Below are 25,880 nucleotides of genomic sequence, written 5' to 3'. Positions count from 1 at the left end.
CTCACCGGCCTATATCTGGGAGAGCACTGTGTACTGAGAGTAGTAATGCACCTCACCGGCCTATATCTGGGAGAGCACTGCATACTGAGAGTAGTAATGCATCTCACCGGCCTATATCTGGGAGAGCACTGTGTACTGAGAGTAGTAATGCACCTCACCAGCCTATATCTGGGAGAGCACTGCGTACTGAGAGTAGTAATGCATCTCACCGGCCTATATCTGGGAGAGCACTGCGTACTGAGAGTAGTAATGCACCTCACCGGCCTATATCTGGGAGAGCACTGTGTACTGAGAGTAGTAATGCATCTCACCGGCCTATATCTGGGAGAGCACTGTGTACTGAGAGTAGTAATGCACCTCACCGGCCTATATCTGGGAGAGCACTGTGTACTGAGAGTAGTAATGCACCTCACCGGCCTATATCTGGGAGAGCACTGTGTACTGAGAGTAGTAATGCACCTCACAATGTGTGTGCTCCATTTTCAAGGGCATTTTGATTCAACATTAGACTACTGATGCAATACTTTGGATCAAGAGCCCCTTTTCTAGAAGGGATTTTTACTTGATGGGTCCTTAAGGATGATTTTTCCTAGTTATATTATACAGGTAACCAGTGACCAGGTTACTAACAAGCTTCTAACTTCAGATGAATACTAGCTAGCAAGGCAATTAGCTAGGGTCAGCTAGCAAGGCAGTTAAGGTGATGAATGCTAGCTAGCAAGGCAGTTAAGGTCATGAGTGCTAGCTAGCAAGGCAGTTAAGGTCATGAGTGCTAGCTAGCAAGGCAGTTAAGGTCATGAGTGCTAGCTAGCAAGGCAGTTAAGGTTATGAGTGCTAGCTAGCAAGGCAGTTAAGGTCATGAGTGCTAGCTAGCAAGGCAGTTAAGGTCATGAGTGCTAGCTAGCAAGGCAGTTAAGGTCATGAGTGCTAGCTAGCAAGGCAGTTAAGGTCATGAGTGCTAGCTAGCAAGGCAGTTAAGGTCATGAGTGCTAGCTAGCAAGGCAGTTAAGGTCATGAGTGCTAGCTAGCAAGGCAGTTAAGGTCATGAGTGCTAGCCAGCAAGGCAGTTAGATAGGGTCATTGAGTTCTGGCTAGCAAGGCAGTTACACAAGATCATCAGCTGAACTGAAGCTGAGCTCTCCTCCAGGCTGAGGGACTGACCACCTCAAATACTTTTTCTCCAAGGATGATGGACCGATTGCTACTGCTCCTCCTGTAGGCGAAATCTTCCACCAATAAAGATACCCAACTGTTCTACATGTGTCGTGATCTTCAACTTGATGGTATTTATACCATTTTCATCCTATAAATACATAAAACATGGAATAAAATAATCACACACATTTAATATTCCACTGACGAGTTTGTACACTCTTCAATCATATTTCCCTGTGATGTGACCATGATAAAACAAACACAGATCTTCCACAAACACTTCAAGCACATTTTCGTGACATACGTTCATAATTTATCATTACAGCCTCTCCTCACTTAGCGATGTACTTGTTTACCGACAACTCGGACTTACAACGGGCTCCCTTACAAGTATTAGTACCTAAATTATGTATATTAGAGCCCATTTCCTGTATTCTATTTATTAGAATACACAGTACACTACTGTATAAACATTTAAAAATTAATCAGAAATGTTATGAATGGTGCAAAGGTGACATTCAAACAATATCAAAGATGGTTGGCACAAACTCACTACCATTATAGAATGCTCTTCACTTAACGACGAATTCGTTTACTGATGTGGTCTTAGGAACGGAACTCCGTCTCTAAGTGAGACGAGGCTGTATAAAATGTAAAACTTCCACAAACATTTCAAGAACAATGTTGCGTGACGTAAACACGATTTATAATAATAAAACACACATAGTTACTAATATATTTAATTGAGCTCACTGAGTGGTCGCGCCCCTCGGAAGAGTTTAGCATTTTTGTTAATGTTGAAATAAAAGTCAAGTCATTCAGCGAGGAGGTACAAATCTTGTACAAATTTGAAATTATTTAGTATTGTCTTCTTAAGCTCAGATGAATCACACTTTTAGTATACATAATAAAGATTACCTTTAACTAGATATTTCAATTACATCAATTCTAACAGTAACTCAGGTGGCGTCATTGTATGACATAAACTTGGACTCACTTTAACTAACAATAAATATATTTCTCATTTTTAAGGAAGAAATCAAGATGCACTGAGAAACAACTGTATCCTTAGTGCCTATGTCAACATTGTACTATAATCTTTGCTAGTAATGACCTATAATTAAACAAAAAACAAATGAGAGGTAGATATTAATAATAGTACAGAGCACCTGGAAAACTTATAAACATAGAGAATGAATAACGATCTACATTAAAGGTGTTTCAGTTTCAAGTGTTCGGCATTTCGGAACACTCGGCATAACTCTCTGGAGGTTCTGAGGTTGGCCGTCCCTGGGTAAGGTAAGTTAATTTGCTTCACTGTAGCAGCATTTCCACGCACACAGACACAAAGGTCTCAGACACTTCCACTGTAAAATTCAATGTCCCTTTCCACAAGGAATTTAATCCATTGCTGCTTTCCACAAGGAATTTAATCCATTGCTGCTTTCCACAAGGAATTTAATCCATTGCTGCTTTCTACAAATAAGTTAATCCAATGCCCCTTTCCAGAGGGAAGTTATATACAATTTTCTATTTTCCAAATTTCCATTTTCAGCTGAGTATGTATGTAATTGTTTCTATAAATAATATGTATGATTTAACAGAAAAACTGATGACATTATTTTTATACATCATTTTCAAGCTGTGAGAATGTTTTCAACTATATACAGTAGGTGTTTTGCCAGAATATTTCAAGTGTACCCTATTCAGCAGGCGCCTGACGGACATCACCTCAAGTTATGAAGATCTACTTCTTTTTCAAAATCGAATGTAATTTTTATTTGGCCATTATTATTAGGTTCACAGAAATTGTTAACTGCGGTGGTTGTTCAGAGCTGCTTGGTAGAGGTGCTGACTTAGGAGGGTAAAAGCACAGAGGGTCAGCTTAAGTTTAAACAGAAAAGTCATAGCTGGTTACGTAAACTGGATGCACGAAATCATAATAGTACGATTACAAACTATGAAATGAGGGGGGGTTTGAACCCATGGTGAGGGAGTTTTAAGACTCACTTGCCATGAGTTCAAACCCCACTCATTCCCTGGTTGGGTTTCAGATGCTCAATCACAAATATGTAATAAAGACAACTTTAAAAGTCGAGTGAAACATAAACAAAACTCCCATATGCACACAATCAGAAATCCACCGATACATAACACAGTACAGTTGGCAGACGTGTGTAGCAACACAACACAAAAGGATCATGGACCAGGACTCAAGAACTCAGACTTTCTACAATAAATATATTCGGCATTCACTATAAGCTTGGAACTTAACTTGCTGTATAAGTGGGGCCCTCCTGTACAGCAGTAGCCAGGAACCTAACCTGCTGTATAAGTGGGGCCCTCCTGTACAGCAGTAGCCAGGAACCTAACCTGCTGTATAAGTGGGGCCCTCCTGTACAGCAGTAGCCAGGAACCTAACCTGCTGTATAAGTGGGGCCCTCCTGTACAGCAGTAGCCAGGAACCTAACCTGCTGTATAAGTGGGGCCCTCCTGTACAGCAGTAGCCAGGAACCTAACCTGCTGTATAAGTGAGGCCCTCCTGTACAGCAGTAGCCAGGAACCTAACCTGCTGTATAAGTGGGGTCCTCCTGTACAGCAGTAGCCAGGAACCTAACCTGCTGTATAAGTGGGGTCCTCCTGTACAGCAGTAGCCAGGAACCTAACCTGCTGTATAAGTGGGGTCCTCCTGTACAGCAGTAGCCAGGAACCTAACCTGCTGTATAAGTGGGGTCCTCCTGTACAGCAGTAGCCAGGAACCTAACCTGCTGTATAAGTGGGGTCCTCCTGTACAGCAGTAGCCAGGAACCTAACCTGCTGTATAAGTGGGGTCCTCCTGTACAGCAGTAGCCAGGAACCTAACCTGCTGTATAAGTGGGGTCCTCCTGTACAGCAGTAGCCAGGAACCTAACCTGCTGTATAAGTGGGGTCCTCCTGTACAGCAGTAGCCAGGAACCTAACCTGCTGTATAAGTGGGGTCCTCCTGTACAGCAGTAGCCAGGAACCTAACCTGCTGTATAAGTGGGGTCCTCCTGTACAGCAGTAGCCAGGAACCTAACCTGCTGTATAAGTGGGGTCCTCCTGTACAGCAGTAGCCAGGAACCTAACCTGCTGTATAAGTGAGGCCCTCCTGTACAGCAGTAGCCTGGAACCTAACCTGCTGTATAAGTGGGGTCCTCCTGTACAGCAGTAGCCAGGAACCTAACCTGCTGTATAAGCAGGGCCCTCCTGTACAGCAGTAGCCTGGAACCTAACCTGCTGTATAAGTGGGGTCCTCCTGTACAGCACTAGCCAGGAACCTAACCTGCTGTATAAGTGGGGCCCTCCTGTACAGCAGTAGCCAGGAACCTAACCTGCTGTATAAGTGGGGTCCTCCTGTACAGCAGTAGCCAGGAACCTAACCTGCTGTATAAGTGGGGTCCTCCTGTACAGCAGTAGCCTGGAACCTAACCTGCTGTATAAGTGAGGCCCTCCTGTACAGCAGTAGCCAGGAACCTAACCTGCTGTATAAGTGGGGTCCTCCTGTACAGCAGTAGCCTGGAACCTAACCTGCTGTATAAGCGGGGCCCTCCTGTACAGCAGTAGCCAGGAACCTAACCTGCTGTATAAGCAGGGCCCTCCTGTAAACTGCACAAAGCTGAGGTGGTGGGAAACAGGATAGGATATGCTAGCACAGCCATACAACAATACACACATGGGACGGAACAACCGATACGTGATGTATGTAATGTAGCGATTACACATACACACCTAATATTCCATCACCACAGATATGAGAGTTTTAGAAGCAAACTTAAGGCCTATCTCAAGAACAAGGCAGAATGATATTAAATAACGACTGTCCATCAGACTTAGTTATTGATTTCTTGAACAGTACATCATAGTACAGTAAACCCTCTATATAACTGACTTTTAACACTATGGGCAAAATCCACTGATTAAGTTGTACTTTCACTTCCTTATTTTCAGTCTTTATTGCAGTATACAGTGGACCCCCGCATAACGATCACCTCCAAATGCGACCAATTATGTAAGTGTATTTATGTAAGTGCGTTTGTACGTGTATGTTTGGGGGTCTGAAATGGACTAATCTACTTCACAATATTCCTTATGGGAAAAAATTCGGTCAGTACTGGCACCTGAACATACTACTGGAATGAGAAAAGTTCGTTAACCGGGGGTCCACTGTATTTATAAATTGTGCAAAGTGCTTTATTAACCCTTAAACGGTCCAAACAGATCAATGTTCAAATTCGTAGCTACAAAAGTAGATCTACTATTTTTTTACATATTTTCAAATATATAAAAAAAAAATGTAGATAAAAGTTTTTTTACATGTTTTCAAATGTAAAACAAAAAAGATCTACATTTTTTTACGTACTTTCAGATGTTGAAAAAACGTATATATACGTTAGGACCGTTTACGGGTTAAGTGTACAGTAAAGTACTTCAGTTCATTTTTATTGCTATATTTAACATTATTCTGATTTAACAGACGTTCGGACAATCCCTCTATACTTTATATCGAGGGTTCACTGTATTGTGAAAATAAAAAGATATAAAACACAGGTGTTGAGATGAGAGTTCGTTTCTCATACTTTTATTTCTGTGGTAGAGTAGGGTAGAAGTAGCTGCAGGAGGCAGGGATAGACTGGCAGGGAAGGAACAGTGTCCCAGGAGGCAGGGATAGACTGGCAGGGAAGGAACAGTGTCCCAGGAGGCAGGGATAGACTGGCAGGGAAGGAACAGTGTCCCAGGAGGGAGGGATAGACTGGCAGGGAAGGAACAGTGTCCCAGAAGGCAGGGATAGACTGGCAGGGAAGGAACAGTGTCCCAGAAGGCAGGGATAGACTGGCAGGGAAGGAACAGTGTCCCAGGAGGCAGGGATAGACTGGCAGGGAAGGAACAGTGTCCCAGGAGGCAGGGATAGACTGGCAGGGAAGGAACAGTGTCCCAGGAGGCAGGGATAGACTGGCAGGGAAGGAACAGTGTCCCAGGAGGCAGGGATAGACTGGCAGGGAAGGAACAGTGTCCCAGGAGGCAGGGATAGACTGGCAGGGAAGGAACAGTGTCTCAGGAGGCAGGGATAGACTGGCAGGGAAGGAACAGTGTCCCAGGAGGCAGGGATAGACTGGCAGGGAAGGAACAGTGTCCCAGGAGGCAGGGATAGACTGGCAGGGAAGGGTGTCCCAGGAGACAAGGATAGACTGGCAGGGAAGGAAGCGTGTCCCAGGAGACAAGGATAGACTGGCAGGGAAGGAAGCGTGTCCCAGGAGACAAGGATAGACTGGCAGGGAAGGAAGCGTGTCCCAGGAGACAAGGATAGACTGGCAGGGAAGGAAGCGTGTCCCAGGAGGCACTAAAATGGTGAACATATTGATTTGATGACAGTGATGATAACTGACTCAGTTGTAGCACCTGAATCATGAGGAGAGAGGAGGAGGGAAGAGGAGAAGGGGGAGGAGGAGGGAAGAGTAGAAGGGGGAGGAGGAGGAAAGATGAGAAGCAGCAGCAGTAGTAGTAGTAGTAGTAGGAGCAGCAGCAGCTTAAGAAGCAGAAGAAGAGTAGGAGGAGGAGTTAGAGGAGGAAGAGGAAGGCAAGGTAAGCATATCAAAGTATCTGGCAGTTTAAAAATACATCTCCTAGAGCTATATTTAATTTTTTTTATGCATCTGGAAGTGTTAAACACGATGGGAAGATACAACACCCAGGTAATGGAAGGCTTCAGCTTCCCTCCAAGAAACACTCAAGAGAGTGTATTAAGATGGCATGTCAGTTCCCTGTTTTCTAATAATATGTTATTTTTCCATTATAATCTACCTTCTCCATAATTATCACATTTGCTTTGTCTGTTTTTGTAAGGCGAAGTCCAGGATCTTTCCTTAATTCATGGTATAACTTAACAGATCTTTGAGGACGATTGTGTTGTCATCAAAGATCTGTTAAGTTATACCATGAATTAAGGAAAGAGCCTAGATGTCATCTTATGAAAGCAGACAAAACAAATGCGGTAGTAATTATGGACAAGGTTATTTATAGGGGAAAAATAAACATACAGTGGACCCCCGGATAACGATCAGCTCCCAACTCGATCAATTAATGTATGTAAGTTTATTTTCGTAAGTGCTTTTGTAGGTGTATTTTTAGGGGTCTGAAAAGGACTAATCTAATTCACAATATTTCTTATGGGAACAAATTCAGTCTATAACGGCACGCAAACAGACTTCTGGATTGAAATAATATCGTTATGCGGGGGTCCACTGTATTATGAGACGGAAACTTGAGCGCCTCTTAAGACGTGATTCTCTAAGATGAATGGAACAACACTGAAGGTTGAAGAACAAAAAGGCACAATACTGTGACTGGAACAATACACAAATTACCTGAACATAGGAGAGAGGAACTTACGATGATGCTTCAGGCCGACCTGGTTAATTTACAAGTCACAGTGTGACTTGTAACCGAACCAAATCCATTTACAAGTCAGTGTGAATTGTAAATGAGCAAAAGTTCTCTTCTCTATGTGTGGGATACTATTTGTGTAGTGAATATAAAAGGTAGTCGGAGAGATAACACGATTGAACAATAATTCTAGCAGAGCCTCGTGTGTGCTACTTGAGGTCCCCAAGACTACTAGTGCAGAGGCTTGTAATTATACACTATTCTTACTAGTACCGAAGGACAAGAATATACAATACAGTATATAAACAAAGAAGTGTGTAAAACAACCACTGTGAAAAACAAGTGAACATCCAAGTGTTTTCATGATTTCTCACATAATCAAAGGTAATTGATATTGTGAAAAATCATGGAAGTTCACAATTTCTTCACAGCGGTTGTTTTGCATATTGTGATATCTGTTTACTGTGATCTTATTGCATAAAGAAAGTGTATAGTCAGCTCTTACACACCTCCTCCATATAGTGCAATTTTTTTTTTATGTGACAAAAAAAGGCCTTCAAAGTACACCTACCATCTGACTTACGACCGAGTTCGGTTCCGAGAAACCGGTCATAAGTCGAAATGGACGTAAGTCGAACTTTACTACTGAATATTAACAAAACATTGTAATGACTTTATTTTATTGTTTTATTTTGGTATTTCATGTTTTACTTTACTTTTTATGCTGTTAGTACTGTATTTTATACTGTAAGGTTTAGGATAAACACTGTGTACAACACAAATAGTTGTTTATTTCCCAGAAATTTAGCATAAAAAACACGGTCGTAAGTCGAGTGGTCGTAAGTCGAGCAGGTCGTAAGTCGGATGGTAGGTGTATATGCTATTCAATTTTGAATGCACTTCTTCAGTTACATTTTCAAAAAACTGCACTGTAAAGTGTACCTTTATAAGAGAGCTGACGGTATTTCTCAAGTGTATATACACTTAATTTAAATCTTAGTAATTAAAAGTACAGAAAGGAGCCAAGTTACTAATGTCTATAAACCATTAGCATTTTTACAACAGCCGGTAAGCAGTATGAGCACGTCACATAACTCAAGAAATCGTAATGATACGATTGCAAACAAACCATGGTATGGGCGGGGATTGAACTCGTAGTGAGTGAATTGTAAAATTCCAGACCAATATGTTAGCCACTGGGCCAGCTGGCTACAATAAGATTCATCTGATGTATATTTTCATATACACCATAGGGCATGGGTACCACTGTGACCACAAATGTGGTCACAGTGGTGCCCATGCTAATCTCCCCATGGTGTATAAACACTAATTGGATGAATCTTATTGTAGCCAGCTGGCCCGGTGGCTAACGCGTCGGTCGGGAGTTTTACGACTCACCCCGAGATCAATCCCCACCTGTACCGTGGTTTGTCACATCACATAACTATCCTATGCCTCATAGCCTTTAAAAAATTTGTTTTGTAAGTTGGATATCTGCAGTACTCTCGATGCTAAGTATATAGTATGACTGTCACTCAGGATAGTCATGGCTGCCATAACATCGCTGATTCAACACTATCTATAATTCTGACCGCTACCTCATACATGGTATAGTACAGAAACCTATCATTGCTTTGGCAATGAAGGGATGTTAATGTTGCAGTTTTATAACTAGTGCAAGTGCACCTCTGGCAAGATAGTGAAGGAGTGAATTTTGAAAGTTTTTCTTTTTCAGGCCACCCTGCCTTGGTGGGAGACAGCTGATGTGTTAATAAAAACAGTAATATATTTAAAAAATAAAGTCACAATACAGTCACTGGAACAATACACAAATAACCCGCACATGAGACAAACTTATGACGATGTTTTGGTCCAACTTGTACCATGAACTAGCCACACTTTGCACATAATCATGTGTATAGGTTTTTTGTACTACAGTGGAACCTCAAAAATCAAACGTATCACATATCGAACGTTTCGAAAATAGGACCATTTTTTTGGACAAACTGTGTCCCTATTATCGAACGCACCCCTATTTTTGGACCGCCGGGTATGGGTTCTGTCTACCGCCCGCTCTGTCCGCGTCCCCGCGCAGGTGCCGTGAGCAATCTAGCTTTGTTTATGCTTGAGTGAACACTAAACTGCGCTCTCATTCACACATTTTACGATTATTTCGTTGTGTTTAGTGCTTGTGGGACTGTGAAATAAGCTGCCATGGGGCCAAAGAAACTTGCTAGTGGTACCCCTGTGGTAAAGAAAGTGAGAAACACCATAGATGTGAAGAAGGAAATAATACAGAAGTATGAGAGTGGTGTGAGACTTGTTGAGCTTGCCAGGATGTATGGGAAAAAGAAGTCGACCATCGGTTCTATCTGGCAAAGAAAGAACAAATCAAGGAAGCCGATGTTGTGAAAGGTGTTAATATGCTAACCAAAAAAAGACCACAAATAGTTGAAGAGGTTGAGAAGTTGTTGCTGGTGTGGATCAAGGATAAAGAGATGGCAGGTGATAGCGTTTCAGAGACGATTATTTGTGAAAAAGCAAGGAAGTTGCATGCCGATCTGGTACAGAAAACTCCTGGAACCAGTGCTGATAGTGAATTTAAGGCCAGCAAGAGCTTCATCTGGAGCAGTATCAGACCACAGCTGAGGAACTTGCTTCAGAGGAGGAGGAAGAGGGAGTGGATGAGGTGCCTTCTTCAAAGATTACGGAGATTTGTGCCAAGTGGAATGATGTCCAAATGTTTGTGCAGAAGTACCACCCTGAGCAAGCTGAAACAAGCCATCTTTGCAACAAGTTCAGTGACAGAACCATGTCCCATTTTAGGGAAATGTTAAAGAGGTGCCAGAAACAGAGGACTGTGGACAGTTATTTTGTGAGACAGGGGTCCAGTGACTCTCAAGCTGGTCCTAGTGGCATTAAAAGACAGAGAAGGGAAGTAACCCCAGAGAGGGCTTTACCTGAAGTCCTCATGGAGGGGGATTCTCCTTCCAAACACTAACCCCAACTCCCTCTCTCCTCCTCCCTATCTTCCAGATGCCATCACCAATCTTCAATAAAGGTAAGTAAAAATGTTATTTTATATGTACACCTACCATCCGACTTACGACCTGCTCGACTTACGACCACTCGACTTACGACAGTGTTGTTTATGCCAAATTTCTGGGAAATAAACAACTATTTGTGTTGTACACAGTGTTTATCCTAAACCTTACAGTATAAAATACAGTACTAACAACATAAAAAGTAAAGTAAAACATGAAATACCAAAATAAAACAATAAAATAAAGTCATTACAAAAATGTGATGTTGATATTCAGTAGTAAAGTTCGACTTACGGCCATTTCGACTTACGACCGGTTTCTCGGAACCGAACTTGGTCGTAAGTCGGATGGTAGGTGTATTACTATACATAATTAAAAACTATAGTATTTGTTGTAGGTAAAACTGTAATTAATCTCTATAAAATGTATTTTTTGTGTGAATATTTTCGGGTTTCTGGAACGGATTAATTGTATTTCCATTATTTCTCATGGGAAATATTGCTTCGAATTTCAGACTTTTCGAATTTAGAACTAGCTCCTGGAATGGATTAAGTTCGATTTTTGAGGTTCCACTGTATATTGTCAGCCAGCAGTGGAAACGAAAGTCAGTGTTTCATCACCGATGACTGGTAGCCGTGACATTGCCTCTTATAATCACAATTTTTAAAGAGGTGGACCAGTAAGCCAGTGGAAGGCCTCAGTTAAATGACCAAAAGCTCCAGCTGCAGGTCATGATATAACTAAGACCTGCATCGGGAAACACTCATCCTGTTTCCTGACATACCTTGCCTAACCTAACTGCCTCGACTAACAGTGTCATACCAGAGAGAATGGGAAACCATTCTCTCCAGTGGCATTGCTAGGGTTGGTGTCACTCGGGGTTGAATCTTTGGTGTCAACCCCTAAATGGTGTCACCCGGGGCGGCCTCCCCCTTTACAATGCCACTGGCAATCATCACTGGTAAGCAGCTCACACAATACACACATCATAGTTCTCTGGTGAGCAGACATGCACCAATCTATTTTACAAAGCAGAAAAAAAAAGATTCAATGTAATTATCATTTTCAAAGAGGTTACTATACGTGATTGGGTCAATTCGGTCAGTGCGAATACTGTGTTGATAGTTTGTGTTTGAAGAGTTAGGTGAAGGTGGGAGAGTACAACCTCAATAGAGGTGTGTCAAATGGAATCGGTTCAAGTATCGGTGGTTACTGGTTAATTCTGATGGTATCTGTATTGGTGTTAGCTAATTTTGATGGTATCAGGACTGGTATTGGTACTGGTATCAGTCAGTTTTGAAGGTATCAGGTAATGGTACCAATATTGATCAATTTTCATGGTGTCAGGACTGATATTGGTACCAGGAATTCAGTTTTGAGGATAACAAGTCTGGTACTGGTACCAGTAAGTCAATTTTGATGGAATCAGGATTGGTACTAGTGCCAGTAAATCAGTTTTGATGGTATCTAGACTAGTACTGGTCATTTTCTAAGGTACTGGCATCAGCCTAAAAGTGAATATTGATATCGAAAAAACTGGCATTGTCCCAGCATTCACCGTCACCCACCGTGTTGTACCTAAACAAAGACGTGCTGACCTAAAATTTGCTATAATAAAGTTGGTAGAATTACCGGCAATATGTAAAGTAAAAGGACACAAGTGCAACTAATGTGAAATTTTATTGTGGCAACGTTTCACTCTCCAGGAGCTTTATCAAGCCTTTATCAAGGCTCGATAAAGCCTTGATCAAGCCTTTATCAAGGCTTGACAAAGCTCCTGGAGAGCAAAACATTGCCACAATAAAATGTCACATTAGTTGCACTTGTGTCCTTTTACTTTACATAAAATTTGCTAATGCTAATGTTAACTTAAAATTTCTTGATTTACGGATACACGAATGAAATGAACAATTGTGTACGAAATATCCCCACTATGTACAATGGTCTTTCTGCTAATTGTACCGGGTATTAAGAATACCTCTGCATAGTATATATACTCACTATATATTATACACAGATACACCCTTGAATAACAAGGCACAATACCCTGACTGCAACAATACACAAATAACCCACACATAGGGGACGAACTTATGACGATGTTTTTGTTATTTGTGTAAGAGACAATCTTTACAAGATATTATGTGAAGACAGTCTCTTGTAAGAGACAATCTTTACAAGATATTATGTGAAGACAGTCTATTGTAAGAGACAATCTTTACAAGATATTATGTGAAGACAGTCTCTTGTAAGAAAGACAGTCTCCTGTCATTCCTAATCAGTCATTTGAACACTTGTACACCAACAACTGTATATTAAATAACTGAGAGAACACAAGTAACATGTGTTGTAAGATACACTGATTGTTACCATGTCTGAAACAAGAAGCAGTAAGATTTAACCATTAAACTGTCCAAACGTAGATCTACGCTGACATGCGTAGTGCTCCGATTGTAGATCTACGTTTTTTTTACATAAGACAGCATGCAAAATCCGACATATATCTACGTTTGGACAGTTTAAGGGTTAAAACATCTGATTAATTGACACTCAGCTTGTGCTCTGTCAGTGTTTGGAAAAAAAAACAACACTAACGCAAAGGTTTCCAGTCTGTTTAGTGTTGGAGAGAAACCAAACACACTGAACCAATGGTTTCTAATCTGCTTATCATCTGGAAGAAACCAAACACTAAGGAAATGGTGTCTAACTTCTTTAGAGTTCAGGGACAGTGCACACACTCAGCCAATGGTGCCAGACCTCGAGCATGAGGACTTCTCTTAAGCCTCCAAACAAATTTCTCAACTCGTGAATGTTTGTCAGGGACAGGACCTGATGGTGCCAAGCGCTGGCTGGAGACACAGTGCTTGCTGCAAAGCTGCTAGTAACCTTTGGACTAAAACACTGGCTTCTTCAGGGGACCCCAAATTACCTCTAGGGAACCCATGCTCTGAGGTATAACCATACGCCCTTGCAGGTTTAGCACTTAGCTTTATAATAATAATATAACCATACATGTAATCATAGTAAACTTCTCCTACCGACCTCCATCCTGGAGATGCCAAAATGCTAATGAGGGGCTCTTGATCTAAGGAATTGAACATGTTCCTCACTAATATTCAAGTTAATCTGATTGCCTCTTAGTACCCAGGTGCTGTACGAGCCCTATGGGTCTAGTGTTCCCCCATAATAATCATTATAATAATAATACCTGTAATACTTAAAATAATAATGATAAAAGTAATAATAATGATAATTAATAATGGCAATAATAATAATAATGACAATAATAAATAATAATGATGTGGGAGACAGCCGACGTGTTGAAATGTAATTATTAATAACAATGACAATAATAATAATAATAATAATAATAATTAAAAAAATTGTCATTTAATTATAGTTAAATGCTAGTAATTATATTAACTTAATCAAAAATACAAATATATATTGTATCGTGTTGGATCTGAGGGACATGCAGAGGAAATGCACGACCTAACTGGAGGACACGCTTAGACACGAGTTCACGTGAAAAGTTGCTAATCAATAGAAATTGGAAATGTGTCCATATGACTGATGATGTCGACGAGTGTTTTAAACTGGTGCTGGATCACTGTGAAATATTTACTATGTATCCCCTACACTGGTGCTAGATCACTGTGAAATATATACTCTGTATCCCCTACACTGGTGCTGGATCACTGTGAAATATTTACTGTGTATCCCCTACACTGGTGCTTGATCACTGTGAAATATTTACTGTGTATCCCCAACACTAGTGCTGGATCACTGTGAAATATATACTCTGCAACCCCTACACTGGTGCTGGATCACTGTGAAATATTTACTGTGTATCCCCTACAATGGTGCTGGATCACTGTGAAATATTTACTCAGCATCCTCTATATTGTGCAGTTTTGTAAATGTGACCAAAAATGTTCATCAATAATTGAATAGCAGACAGAAAGGCTTCCATAAATACATGGTATTAAATTTTGGATGTACAGTAAATGCTGTATTTAATGTATTAACTGTGGGAAGCAGGTGGCCAGTAATGACAATCATGGTGGACAGAAGAGAGATTGTTGTGACTAACAACAATGAACAATTCTACGACCACAGGACTCTCTGTCCGCTGTTTCTAAACCTTTCAACCCAGCGGACTGCATTTCGCATTTTCCATTAAACGGAGGGTTCGCTGTATCTTTCTCAATCGCATTACAATAACTATCGCTATATAGCGGAGCTTTATAAGAAAGATGAGTTCAGGTGGAAAGTTGTATCAAATAAAAAAAAATAAAATAAAAGGCTGATAACCTGTACAGTGCATGATGTATAAGTGAACATATCTCCATACTGTGATAAAAAAACTTATCCCCACAATAATCTCTACACTGTCGTAATAAAAATTATCACCATAGTAACATGATAAAAAACTAATTTATTATTGTAGTAATATAAACAGTTATAAACCATAGACTTGGTATGGGGTTCGAACCTATGGCCAGTGAGTTGTAAAACTGACAGGTCAGTGTGTTAACCAATGGGCTAGCTGGCTCTAATAAGATTCATACAACTAGGTATACATGTATTTCTATACACTATAGGCAGGTTGGCATGGGCCACCACTGTGACCACAAGTGCAACTTCTTACAGATGAATTTCCCACCAATGTGGGAGATTCATCTGGCCTGGAGTTTTCAAACTCACCTCACCGTGGGTTCAAACTTCACCCGTTCCCCGGTCTGTTTGCAATCGTGTTATTATAATTTCGTGAGTTAAAACGGTCATCTGTAGACTGCAGTAACAAAGACAGTTATTTCCCATACAATATTAATAAAAGCAAAATTATCTCCACGATTTTAAATACTCAATCTCATGGAGTACGGAAGTGCTTCCAGCTCAGTACAGTACTCTACATGGTGCTTCTCAAGGCAGAGTACATTCACAGGGTGGGGGGTTAGGGGAAGCACTATATCGACCTCAGGTAATGGAAGGCATTCCAGCTTGATTTGAGGAACTGGAGCACAGGTCCAGTTCCTTGGACCGAGAGCTCCTCGTCAGCATCAAGGAACCTACCATTAATGGTGTTTCATGGCACAATTTGCAAGCAAGACCACTGAACTTGTCCCCTACATTGAACCTAATTCCTTCCCATTCCCAAGGCACTACATGACCCCTACAGGTTTAGCACTTCCCCTTAAATGCAGATGGTTAACGAGGTTTAAAGCTTATTGACTACACTAGGGTCATTAAACCAGCATGTAACTTTTCACCACCAAACAAGAATACCGATACGTTAATACCTAAAACAACGATTAATCTCTCAGCATATATACGTGAAAGAAATACAGTGGACCCCCGGTTAACGATATTTTTTCACTCCAGAAGTATGTTCAGGTGCCAGTACTGACCGAATTTGTTCCCACAAGGAATATTGAGAAGTAGATTAGTCCATTTCAGACCCCCAAACATACACATACAAACGCACTTACATAAATACACTTACATAATTGGTCGCATTCAGAGGTGATCGTTATGCGGGGGTCCACTGTACATCTCTCAGCGTATATATCCTCTCCGCTACATTAGAATAATAATCACTTCAAACTAAGCCTACAAAACAACCATTGTTTTACTACACAAAGGTGTAAGTTCATTCTTGCAATAATTCAACGTAAAACAGTCTTTACATCAGGGTTAATATAGTGGACCCTCGGTTTACGATATTATTTCATTCCAGAAGTATGTTCAGGTGTCAGTACTGACTGAATTTGTTCCCATAAGGAATATTGTGAATTAGATTAGTCCATTTCAGACCCCCAAACATACACGTACAAACGCACTTACATAAATACACTTACATAATTGGTCGCATTGGGAGCTGATCGTAAAGCGGGGTCCACTGTATTACAAAATTGTTTCATTAGTGTGAAGTAATCCTGACTAAATTTTGGCTGAGCTAGGATAGGCTGTGTAGGATTAAGTTTTTTTTTTTTTTTTTTTTCAACAAGTCGGTCGTCTCCCACCGAGGCAGGGTGACCCAAAAAAGAAAGAAAATCCCCAAAAAGAAAATACTTTCATCATCATTCAACACTTTCACCACACTCGCACATTATCACTGCTTTTGCAGAGGTGCTCAGAACACAACAGCTTAGAAGCATATACGTATAAAGATACACAACATATCCCTCCAAACTGCCAATATCCCAAACCCCTCCTTTAAAGTGCAGGCATTGTACTTCCCATTTCCAGGACTCAAGTCCGACTATATGAAAATAACTATTAAGTTACGTTATTTTAATACAGTTAGGTTGCCAAGTTTGTTTTGGTGAAAAATGAGACATTTATTTATTTATCATATCAAATTCATATTTGATTTACAATACAGTGGACCCCCGCATAACGATCACCTCCCAATGCGACCAATTATGTAAGTGCGTTTGTATGTGTATGTTTGGGGGTCTGAAATGGACTAATCTACTTCACAATATTCCTTATGGGAAAAAATTCGGTCAGTACTGGCACCTGAACATACTTCCGGAGTGAAAAAATATCGTTAACCGGGGGTCCACTGTATTTTGAACCCCATTGCAAATTGAGGAGGACCTGTTAATTCACATCTCCATGGGAAAGTAGGTTAGAATCCCTCCTCTGTGAGCCATGTGTGTCGTAAGAAGTAACTAAAATGCTGGCAGCAAGGTGATAGTATCACCTGAATAACTTACTAAATGCCTTTACACATTACTAAAGTTAAAATGAGAAACTTTTTTTTTTTTTTTTTTTGAGCCATTCTGCTTCTGTGGGATATGGCCGGTGTGTTGAAAGAATATACAGTGGACCCCCGCATAACGATTACTTCCGAATGCGACCAATTATTCAAGTGTATTTATGTAAGTGCGTTTGTACGTGTATGTTTGGGGGTCTGAAATGGACTAATCTACTTCACAATATTCCTTATGGGAATAAATTCGGTCAGTACTGGCACCTGAACATACTTCTGGAGTGAAAAAATATCGTTAACCGGGGGTCCACTACATACACCTACCATCCGACTTACGACCGAGTTCTGTTCCGAGAAACCGGTCGTAAGTCGAAATGGTCGTAAGTCGAACTTTACTATTGAATATCAACAAAACATTTTTGTAATGACTTTATTTTATTGTTTTATTTTGGTATTTCATGTTTTACTTTACTTTTTATGTTGTTAGTACTGTATTTTATACTGTAAGGTTTAGGATAAACACTGTGTACAACACAAATACAGTGGACCCCCGCATAACGATTACCTCCGAATGCGACCAATTATGTTAGTGTATTTATGTAAGTGCGTTTGTACGTGTATGTTTGGGGGTCTGAAAGGAATAATCTACTTCACAATATTCCTTATGGGAATAAATTCGGTCAGTACTGGCACCTGAACATACTTATGGAGTGAAAAAATATCGTTAACCGGGGGTCCACTGTACTTGTTTATTTCCCAGAAATTTGGCATAAAAAACACGGTTGTAAGTCGAGTGGTCGTAAGTTGAGCAGGTCGTAAGTCAGATAGTAGGTGTACATGTATTTATTAATACACACAAGAGCTCTGGTGATAAAGGCACTAAATGCAGTGACATTCTCTACTGGCATATTTCACCCATGAATAAAATGTGTTCCAATAAAGGGCTTCATTACAGATATCATCTTCTTCACTACTTGTCAGTGGTATGTCCCCCATTAGCATCATAAGAGAATATTGTTAAGTGTTAAAAGGATGTATTTTTCAAGGCAGTTTGGCTATCAACTCTGCCTAAGGAGCATAATATAATACCAATAGACTAAGAGCTGTATATCTCTCATTGTATATACACCATGAGCTGTATGTGTCTATATCTAACTGTATACACTGAGAGATGTGTATCTCTCCAAGCATGTACACTAAAAGGTACATATTTCTCAAGTCATATATACTTGGTGTGTATCTCTCACTTTATATAAGCAGAGAGGTGTATGTAAAAGTGAATGTAGGAAAGAGTAAGGTTATGAGGATAACAAAAAAATTAGGTGACAGAAGATTGAATATCAGATTGGTGGGAGAGAGTATGGAGAAGGTGAATGTTTTCAGATAGTATTTGGGAGTGGACGTGTCAGCAGATGGGTCTATGAAAGATGAGGTGAATCATAGAAGTGACGGGGGGAACAAGGTGAGTGGTGCACTGAAGAGTCTGTGGAGACAAAGAACTTTATCCATGAAAGCAAAGAGGGAAATGTATGAGAGTATAGTTATACCAACACTCTTATATGGGTGTGAAACATGGGTGATGAATGTTGCAACAAGGAGAAGGCTGGAGGCAGTGGAGATGTCATGTCTGAGGGCAATGTGTGGTGTGAATATAATGCAGAGAATCCGTAGTTTGGAGATTAGGTGGAGGTGTGGGATTACCAAAACTATTATCCAGAGGGCTGAGGAGGGGTTATTGAGATGGTTAGGACATGTAGAGATGGTGGAACAAAATAGAATGACTTCAAGAGTGTATAAATCTGTAGTGGAGGGAAGGCAGGGTAGGGGTCGGCCTAGGAAAGGTTGGAGGGAGTAAAGATTTTGTGTGCAAGGGGCGAATAGAGACAAATGGTTTTTAGGACTTGATGTGCTGTTGGAGTGTGAGCACGGTAACAATTATGAAGGGATTCATGGAAACTGGTAGGCCAGACTAGAGTCCTGGAGATGGAAAGTACAGTGTCTGCACTTTGAAGTAGGGGTGTTAATGTTGCAGTTATATAACTGTAGTGTAAGTGTACCTCTGGCAAGAAAGTGATGGAGTGAATGATGATGGAAGTTTTTCTTTTTTGGTCCACCTGCCTTGGTGGGAGATGGCCAATGTGTTAATAAAAATAAAGATAGGACAAATTCACACACGTTACAGTATACAAGAGGTCCACAAGTTTCAAGTCGTCTTCCCATTTTTGAGCAAATTAGCTACGTGTAAAGCAAACAATATATATAGCACAAGGGATGACCTTCTTTCACGCATGTTGGTACTGTGGCTCAGAAGATGTCAAATTTTGGCTAGTATTAAGTGGGTTACACATGAGAGTAAATGTGTGTAACTGGGGGATTTACACCAAAGCAGCACTAACATCTCAACCAGTGATGACGGACATATTTGCAGGAAGGATATGTTTTGCCACTGTCGGGTCTCGTTTTGCGCCATGGCTGCTCGGCCTAGTGCTGCTGTCTAGTGGGCTTAGTTCCAACCCAGACCTGAGTTCATCAGAAGTTGTATCTGCATCATTCTCGCTCCAGACAACCTGGCAACAGGATGCTCTCTCAAAACTCTTTCATCAGGTGGTTGGCCTGGCAGAGCTATCCCAACACACTGCTTGTACATTACCATATTTCCCGGCTTATTAGACGCATTTTTTTTTTACATAAAATGTCTCCAAAAACCAGCCTGCGTCCTATAAACTGAAGGTCAGTGATGGGAGCTATGAGTTGGAGGTGCGGGGTAAGCTGTAGCTCTCCCAGTTATGTCCAATGCCGAGCCATTAAAACTAAAACAAGTTTTATAAGTCGTGTTTTATAAGCTGCGAAATATGATATTATTATACACAATAGTGATATTATACATAATACGGGAGATTCTCAACATGTTTGTAAATTAAGGACTTACTGTAGACCTAAGCCTTGCTCCTGAAGTAGTATCATTACCGCACAGGATAATACAATCCATATTTTTTTTCAATATGCCGGCCGTCTCCCACTGAGGAAGGTGCCCAGAAAAAGAAGAAAACTATAAACTTTGTCTTCTTTTTACATTTAGTAATTTATACAAGAGTTGGGGTTACTAGCACCTTGCTCCAGGCATTTAGTAATTTGTACAGGTCTTATTAGCACCTTGCTCCGGGCATTTAGTAATTTATACAGGTGTTACTAGCACCTTGCTCCCAGCATTTAGTAATTTATACAGGTGTTACTAGCACCTTGCTCCCAGCATTTAGTACCTTATACAGAAATGGTTACTAGCACCTTGCTGCCAGCATTTTAGTCACCTCTTATGACACGCACGACTTGCAGAGGAAGAATTCTTCTCTATTTCCCCATGGAGATATTTATATATTCGTTTGTTACTTCTTGGAACTCGGAATAAAATCAGAGGATAAATGCTTCTCCTAGTAATATTTCAACCTTTCCTAAAGAGCCAATAATATTTTTTGTCTTCCACATCCAGTCTCACCTGAGTAATAAAAACTGTCTACAACGAAATCTGTAAAATCAATTTTGGCAGACCACTGGGCAAATTTCTGTATATTATCATTCTACATTCATCAGAGCTACTGAATAAATGATGGTGAAAGTGTTTCCTTCTTCGAGTCATTTTAACATAGCAAAAAAAATGCCTGAAATGCACCGCATATTTGTGGTTATCTTTTATGCCTGATGTTATTTTATTACATGTAAACAATGTCTGCAAACTGCATAAAAAAATATAGTACAGTGGACCCCTGGTTTACGATCAGCTCCCAATTATGTTAGTGTATTTATGTAAGTGTATTTATGTAAGTTTGTACGTGTATGTTTGGGGGTCTGAAATGGACTAATCTACTTCGCAATATTCCTTATGGGAACAAATTCGGTCAGTACTGGCACCTGAACATACTTCTGGAATGAAATAATATCGTAAGGCGGGGATCCACTGTATTTGAATTTTGATAATAAAAGAAGAAAAATCAGAATACAATAGCTGTATACAGATTTTTTTCTTGGTTTATGAGAGATTATCTTTTGCCAAGTTGGGCTATTTTGTATTATTTTAGCTGGTGGAATGTGAAGTTTCTGCACTTATAAGTAAAGTTTGTAATTACTGGTGCAGGGACGTAATCAGGGGGTTGGGGGTGGAGGGTGTTTGGGGGGATAAAAGAAAATACTGAAAATTTGACAATGGCACCAGAGGGATGAGAATGTCCCCTGTAAGCTATCGTTAAACATCGAATACAGTCAACTCTCTCTAGTGATTTTTTTTTTTTTTGTAAATGCAACTGAAAAAGTGCATGCAAAATTGTATAGCTTATATAGCTAAGTCTTAATTAGTGCAAAATTAATGTTAGTTTTCCCCAAACTCTTCAAATGGTGTAAAAATTACGTATAATTTGAATAATGCGTCCAGTAAATAACAAAAAGGCACAATACCGTGACTGAAATGATACACAAATAACCTGCACATAGAAGAGAGAAGCTTACGATGACATCTCGATCCGACTTGGACCATTTACAAAGTAACATTGTGACTTTGTAAATGGTCCAAGTCGGACCGGAACGTCGTCGTAAGCTCCTCTCTTCTATGTGCGGGTTATTTGTGTAATGCATCCAGTCCACGACATTCATTATTCACACTAACTGAGACCTAACAAAACTATGAAAACCGTCCAGGTGCTATTCAATTTTTGATGCATATTTTTCAATCACTTTAAAAATAAAATTGCACTATATACAAGCGTTTTCTAAAAAATCTACTGTACTTTGTTAAACTGGTCTCTGTACAGAAGAACAAATTATACCTTTTTATCAACTTCTTGGATTTACAAGAGTCACATAGGTTGACCTGAGTGTCCTAAAGAGTCGCAGTTCCAGCAAAAACGGGAAAAAATCACATCCATGGGGTACGTGTTGCTCCTTGAAAAAAAATTTTTTTTTTAATGCTAGGACTCAAATATTTGCAAACGCTGCACTGTATGGGTCAATATACCTTAACCTCAAGTGTTCGTTATATCTGATCTATCTACTGCACCTTCACAGTCTACCTACTGCACCTTCACAGTCTACCTACTGTACCTTCACAGTCTACCTACTGCACCTTTGCAGTCTACCTACTGCACCTTCGCAGTCTATTTATCGCACGTTTACAATCTACTTTACCCTCAATACTATACATACAAGTTACTTATAAACCAGGTACGAAGACAATATGTGCAGAGCAAAGTTTATAAACAATATTACACTGTAAGCTGAGTTTTATCATCAATTACTGACTCGTCAACCCCTCAACTGTGCAAATGTAGATCTACATTCGCTTGCATAGCGCTCCGAATGTAGATCTACGTTTTTTACATGCTTTCAAATGAAGAAAATCAAGGTCGGAGGGCTACGAGCGTAAACATAGATCTACGTTTGGACAGTTTAAGAGTTAAAGCTCTGCTTAGAAGGAAATTAGTTTATAATTAGTGGTTAGTTCTGTACATAGTGACTTTCTACCATACACGTCAGAAAGTCTTGCCTCTCAAATGTTAAATTTTTGAAGCCTGAATCCAATCGGGAATAGTCACAATACCATGGCTGGAACAATTGGGAAGTCACAATACAATGGCTGGAACAATTGGGAATAGTCACAATACCATGGCTGGAACAACTGGGAATAAAGTTACAATACCATGGTTGGAACAACTGGGAGTAAAAATCTACAATACCATGGCTGGAACAATTGGGAATAAGAAGTTATAATCCCATGGCTGTGGAACAATTGTGAATAAAAAGTCACAGTACCATGGCTGGAATAGCTCACAAAACACTCACGTTTAGTTACAACCGTAAGTCTAAAACTCAGTTGTAAATTGACAATGAACCAGGATGGACTGAAACCTCCTCATGGGGTTTCTTGCCTAAGTCATGAGCATTATTTGTGAACTGAATCCAATTCTTATCATATTTTTTTCGTAATGTTTACCATAGTCGCTTTACCTCACCAAATCAGAAAGAGATCGCCTTCTACCCAAGCAATTTTCCCTGATAGACAATACAGTGCCCATACATTAAGTCCACGACTTACGAACACATCAGGGACCTCCTGAATTACATATAATATCATAATACAGAAGTCTTCAAACACATTGGGGGCCTTCTGTATTGTGTATAATAATAATATTATATACAATAATGATTTTTTTCATCAAACCGGCCATATCCCACTGAGGCAGGGTGACCTAAAAAGAAAAATGCGATTTCTTCTTTTTAAATTTAGTAATGTATACAGAAGAAGGAGTTACTAGCCCCTTGCTCCTACAATAATGATATTATACACCTGCGTATTTGTAAGTGAAGGCCTTACTGTACTTGTGTTACTGGGACGTGAACACATACCTCACATCACCTGCAGCGTCCAATGTGGTGGTGAAGAAAAATTTCCTACCTGCAGAGACACTTCTGCCTTGAGAACCAGGGATGAGGCACAAAGGCAAGGATGTGAGGATGTGGGGAATAGGACATTTGTAAGCAGAGTTATGTGGATATGAAGATCAGGACATTATGAGAAAATACTGAGCTCTGAAGACTATGAAGCGCTGAGAGGACTATGGACTAAAACATGACAAGACAAAGCACTGGGAAATAATAGCTGGGACAATAAGGAAAAAAAGCTAGAACATTAAAGGAAAAATGGCAAAACAAAATTTTTTCTAGGACTCGGAGAAAAAAAAAAAGAGGATGGGTGTCAAAGACTGGGACATAGTGCTAGGTGTAATGACTGGGACACAGTGCTAGGTGTAATGACTGGGACACAGTGCTAGGTGTAATGACTGGGACACAGTGCTAGGTGTAATGACTGGGACACAGTGCTAGGTGCAATGACTGGGACACAGTGCTAGGTGTAATGACTGGGACACAGTGCTAGGTGTAATGACTGGGACACAGTGCTAGGTGTAATGACTGGGACACAGTGCTAGGTGTAATGACTGGGACACAGTGCTAGGTGTAATGACTGGGACACAGTGCTAGGTGTAATGACTGGGACACAGTGCTAGGTGTAATGACTGGGACACAGTGCTAGGTGTAATGACTGGGACACAGTGCTAGGTGTAATGACTGGGACACAGTGCTAGGTGTAATGACTGGGACACAGTGCTAGGTGTAATGACTGGGACACAGTGCTAGGTGTAACGACTGGGACACAGTGCTAGGTGTAACGACTGGGACACAGTGCTAGGTGTAACGACTGGGACACAGTGCTAGGTGTAACGACTGGGACACAGTACTAGGTGTAATGAGTGAAGTCGGGACACAGTATTACGTATAATGAGTGAATAATTAAGTATTACAAAGCAGCGATGGTTCTAAAATCTGGGAGAGAAGAAGTGAATCACACTGTGGCACAAGAGCTGGAGCATCACCAGGGTGTGGGGGCCCACACACGACTCAAGCACATGGGGATGGTCACTTTAAAAAAATATATGAAATATTGTATCTACATGTGTATGAGCAAGTATTTCCTACAATGATTCAAAGGTTCTGAAAGGTTTAAGGAGCTTTGAAGACCCACAAAAAATACTGTACATTTATGTTCAAAAGTATAATCATGAAAATAAGACTGTCAACTGATGAAGCACGAGTGAACATGAACAATATACATGAACAAATTGCAATAATGTTTAGAACGGAAAATATGAGCTTGTATAGTTCATTTTTGAGTTAAAAAAAAAAAACTTATACTAATCAGGCTTTACAAAAAAGAATCATTATAATCTTTAAAAGATTGTCTAAATCAAATTCAGAAATGCAAAAATTATAAATATGTATATATATAATGATAATTACTAAAATTAGGAGCACAGAGTACAAAAAAAAAAAATATCTGAATACACAGACATTTATCACAATAGAAAATGCTTTGATAATATGGGGCATCCTGATAACCAGGGACGATAAAACTGGGATAAAATTTTTTAGCCGTACAAATGTGGAACTAAAACAGAAATTAATTAGGCAAATAATGGCACAAATGAGGAGGACCCTAGAGATGAGGTATACAATATAACTCTACATCTTGGGTGAGGACTGTGATATCTAGTCTAGTTCCAATGGCCAGACTCCAAAATCATATCCTCGTGTACGTTATCTCATCTCGCACCGTACGGGGGATCACACTGGTACACTTGTAGTCAACCAGAAGGCACAGATTTGAGAGTGTATACACTCTTGTAATCATGTATGTGAATCATCAGTGTGGCTTACATGTGCACAGGAAAGTGAATTTTGCAGGCTATATCGTACACAAGGTTGGGACTTTTATCTTGCATCCCACAAGTGTGTGACTTAACGCACTACATCCCATAAAGTTCCTCTTAACTGAACAAACTCAAGATGGAATTTGCATATGCCATTGGCTTCACTGCTGGATGAGGCTGGAAAGGAATACAAAATAAATTAATTATATCTACTGTACTTAAAATAATAATAATAATACACCTACCATCCTACTTACGACCGAGTTCGGTTCCGAGAAACCGGTTGTAAGTCGAACTTTACTACTGAAT

The 25,880-nt window shown here is 40.2% G+C and overlaps 1 protein-coding gene across 1 annotated transcript in view; it reads right to left on the bottom strand.

Moving 5' to 3' along the window:
- Positions 1-1,881: 1,881 nt before the first annotated feature.
- The window catches only part of PpD3 (protein phosphatase D3), a gene marked incomplete at its 5' end in the record, with an annotated part of 87,486 nt that continues 63,487 nt past the window's right edge, over positions 1,882-25,880 (bottom strand). Inside the window, 1 exon segment of the mRNA XM_070105293.1 lies at positions 1,882-25,748. Coding sequence (XP_069961394.1) covers positions 25,689-25,748 — 60 coding nt within the window.

This window comes from Cherax quadricarinatus, chromosome 98, assembly GCF_038502225.1.
Source record: "Cherax quadricarinatus isolate ZL_2023a chromosome 98, ASM3850222v1, whole genome shotgun sequence".
Taxonomy (NCBI): Eukaryota; Metazoa; Arthropoda; class Malacostraca; order Decapoda; family Parastacidae; genus Cherax; species Cherax quadricarinatus.
The sequence above is the reverse complement of the archived record's forward strand: the minus strand, read 5'-3'. Positions and strand labels throughout refer to the sequence as shown.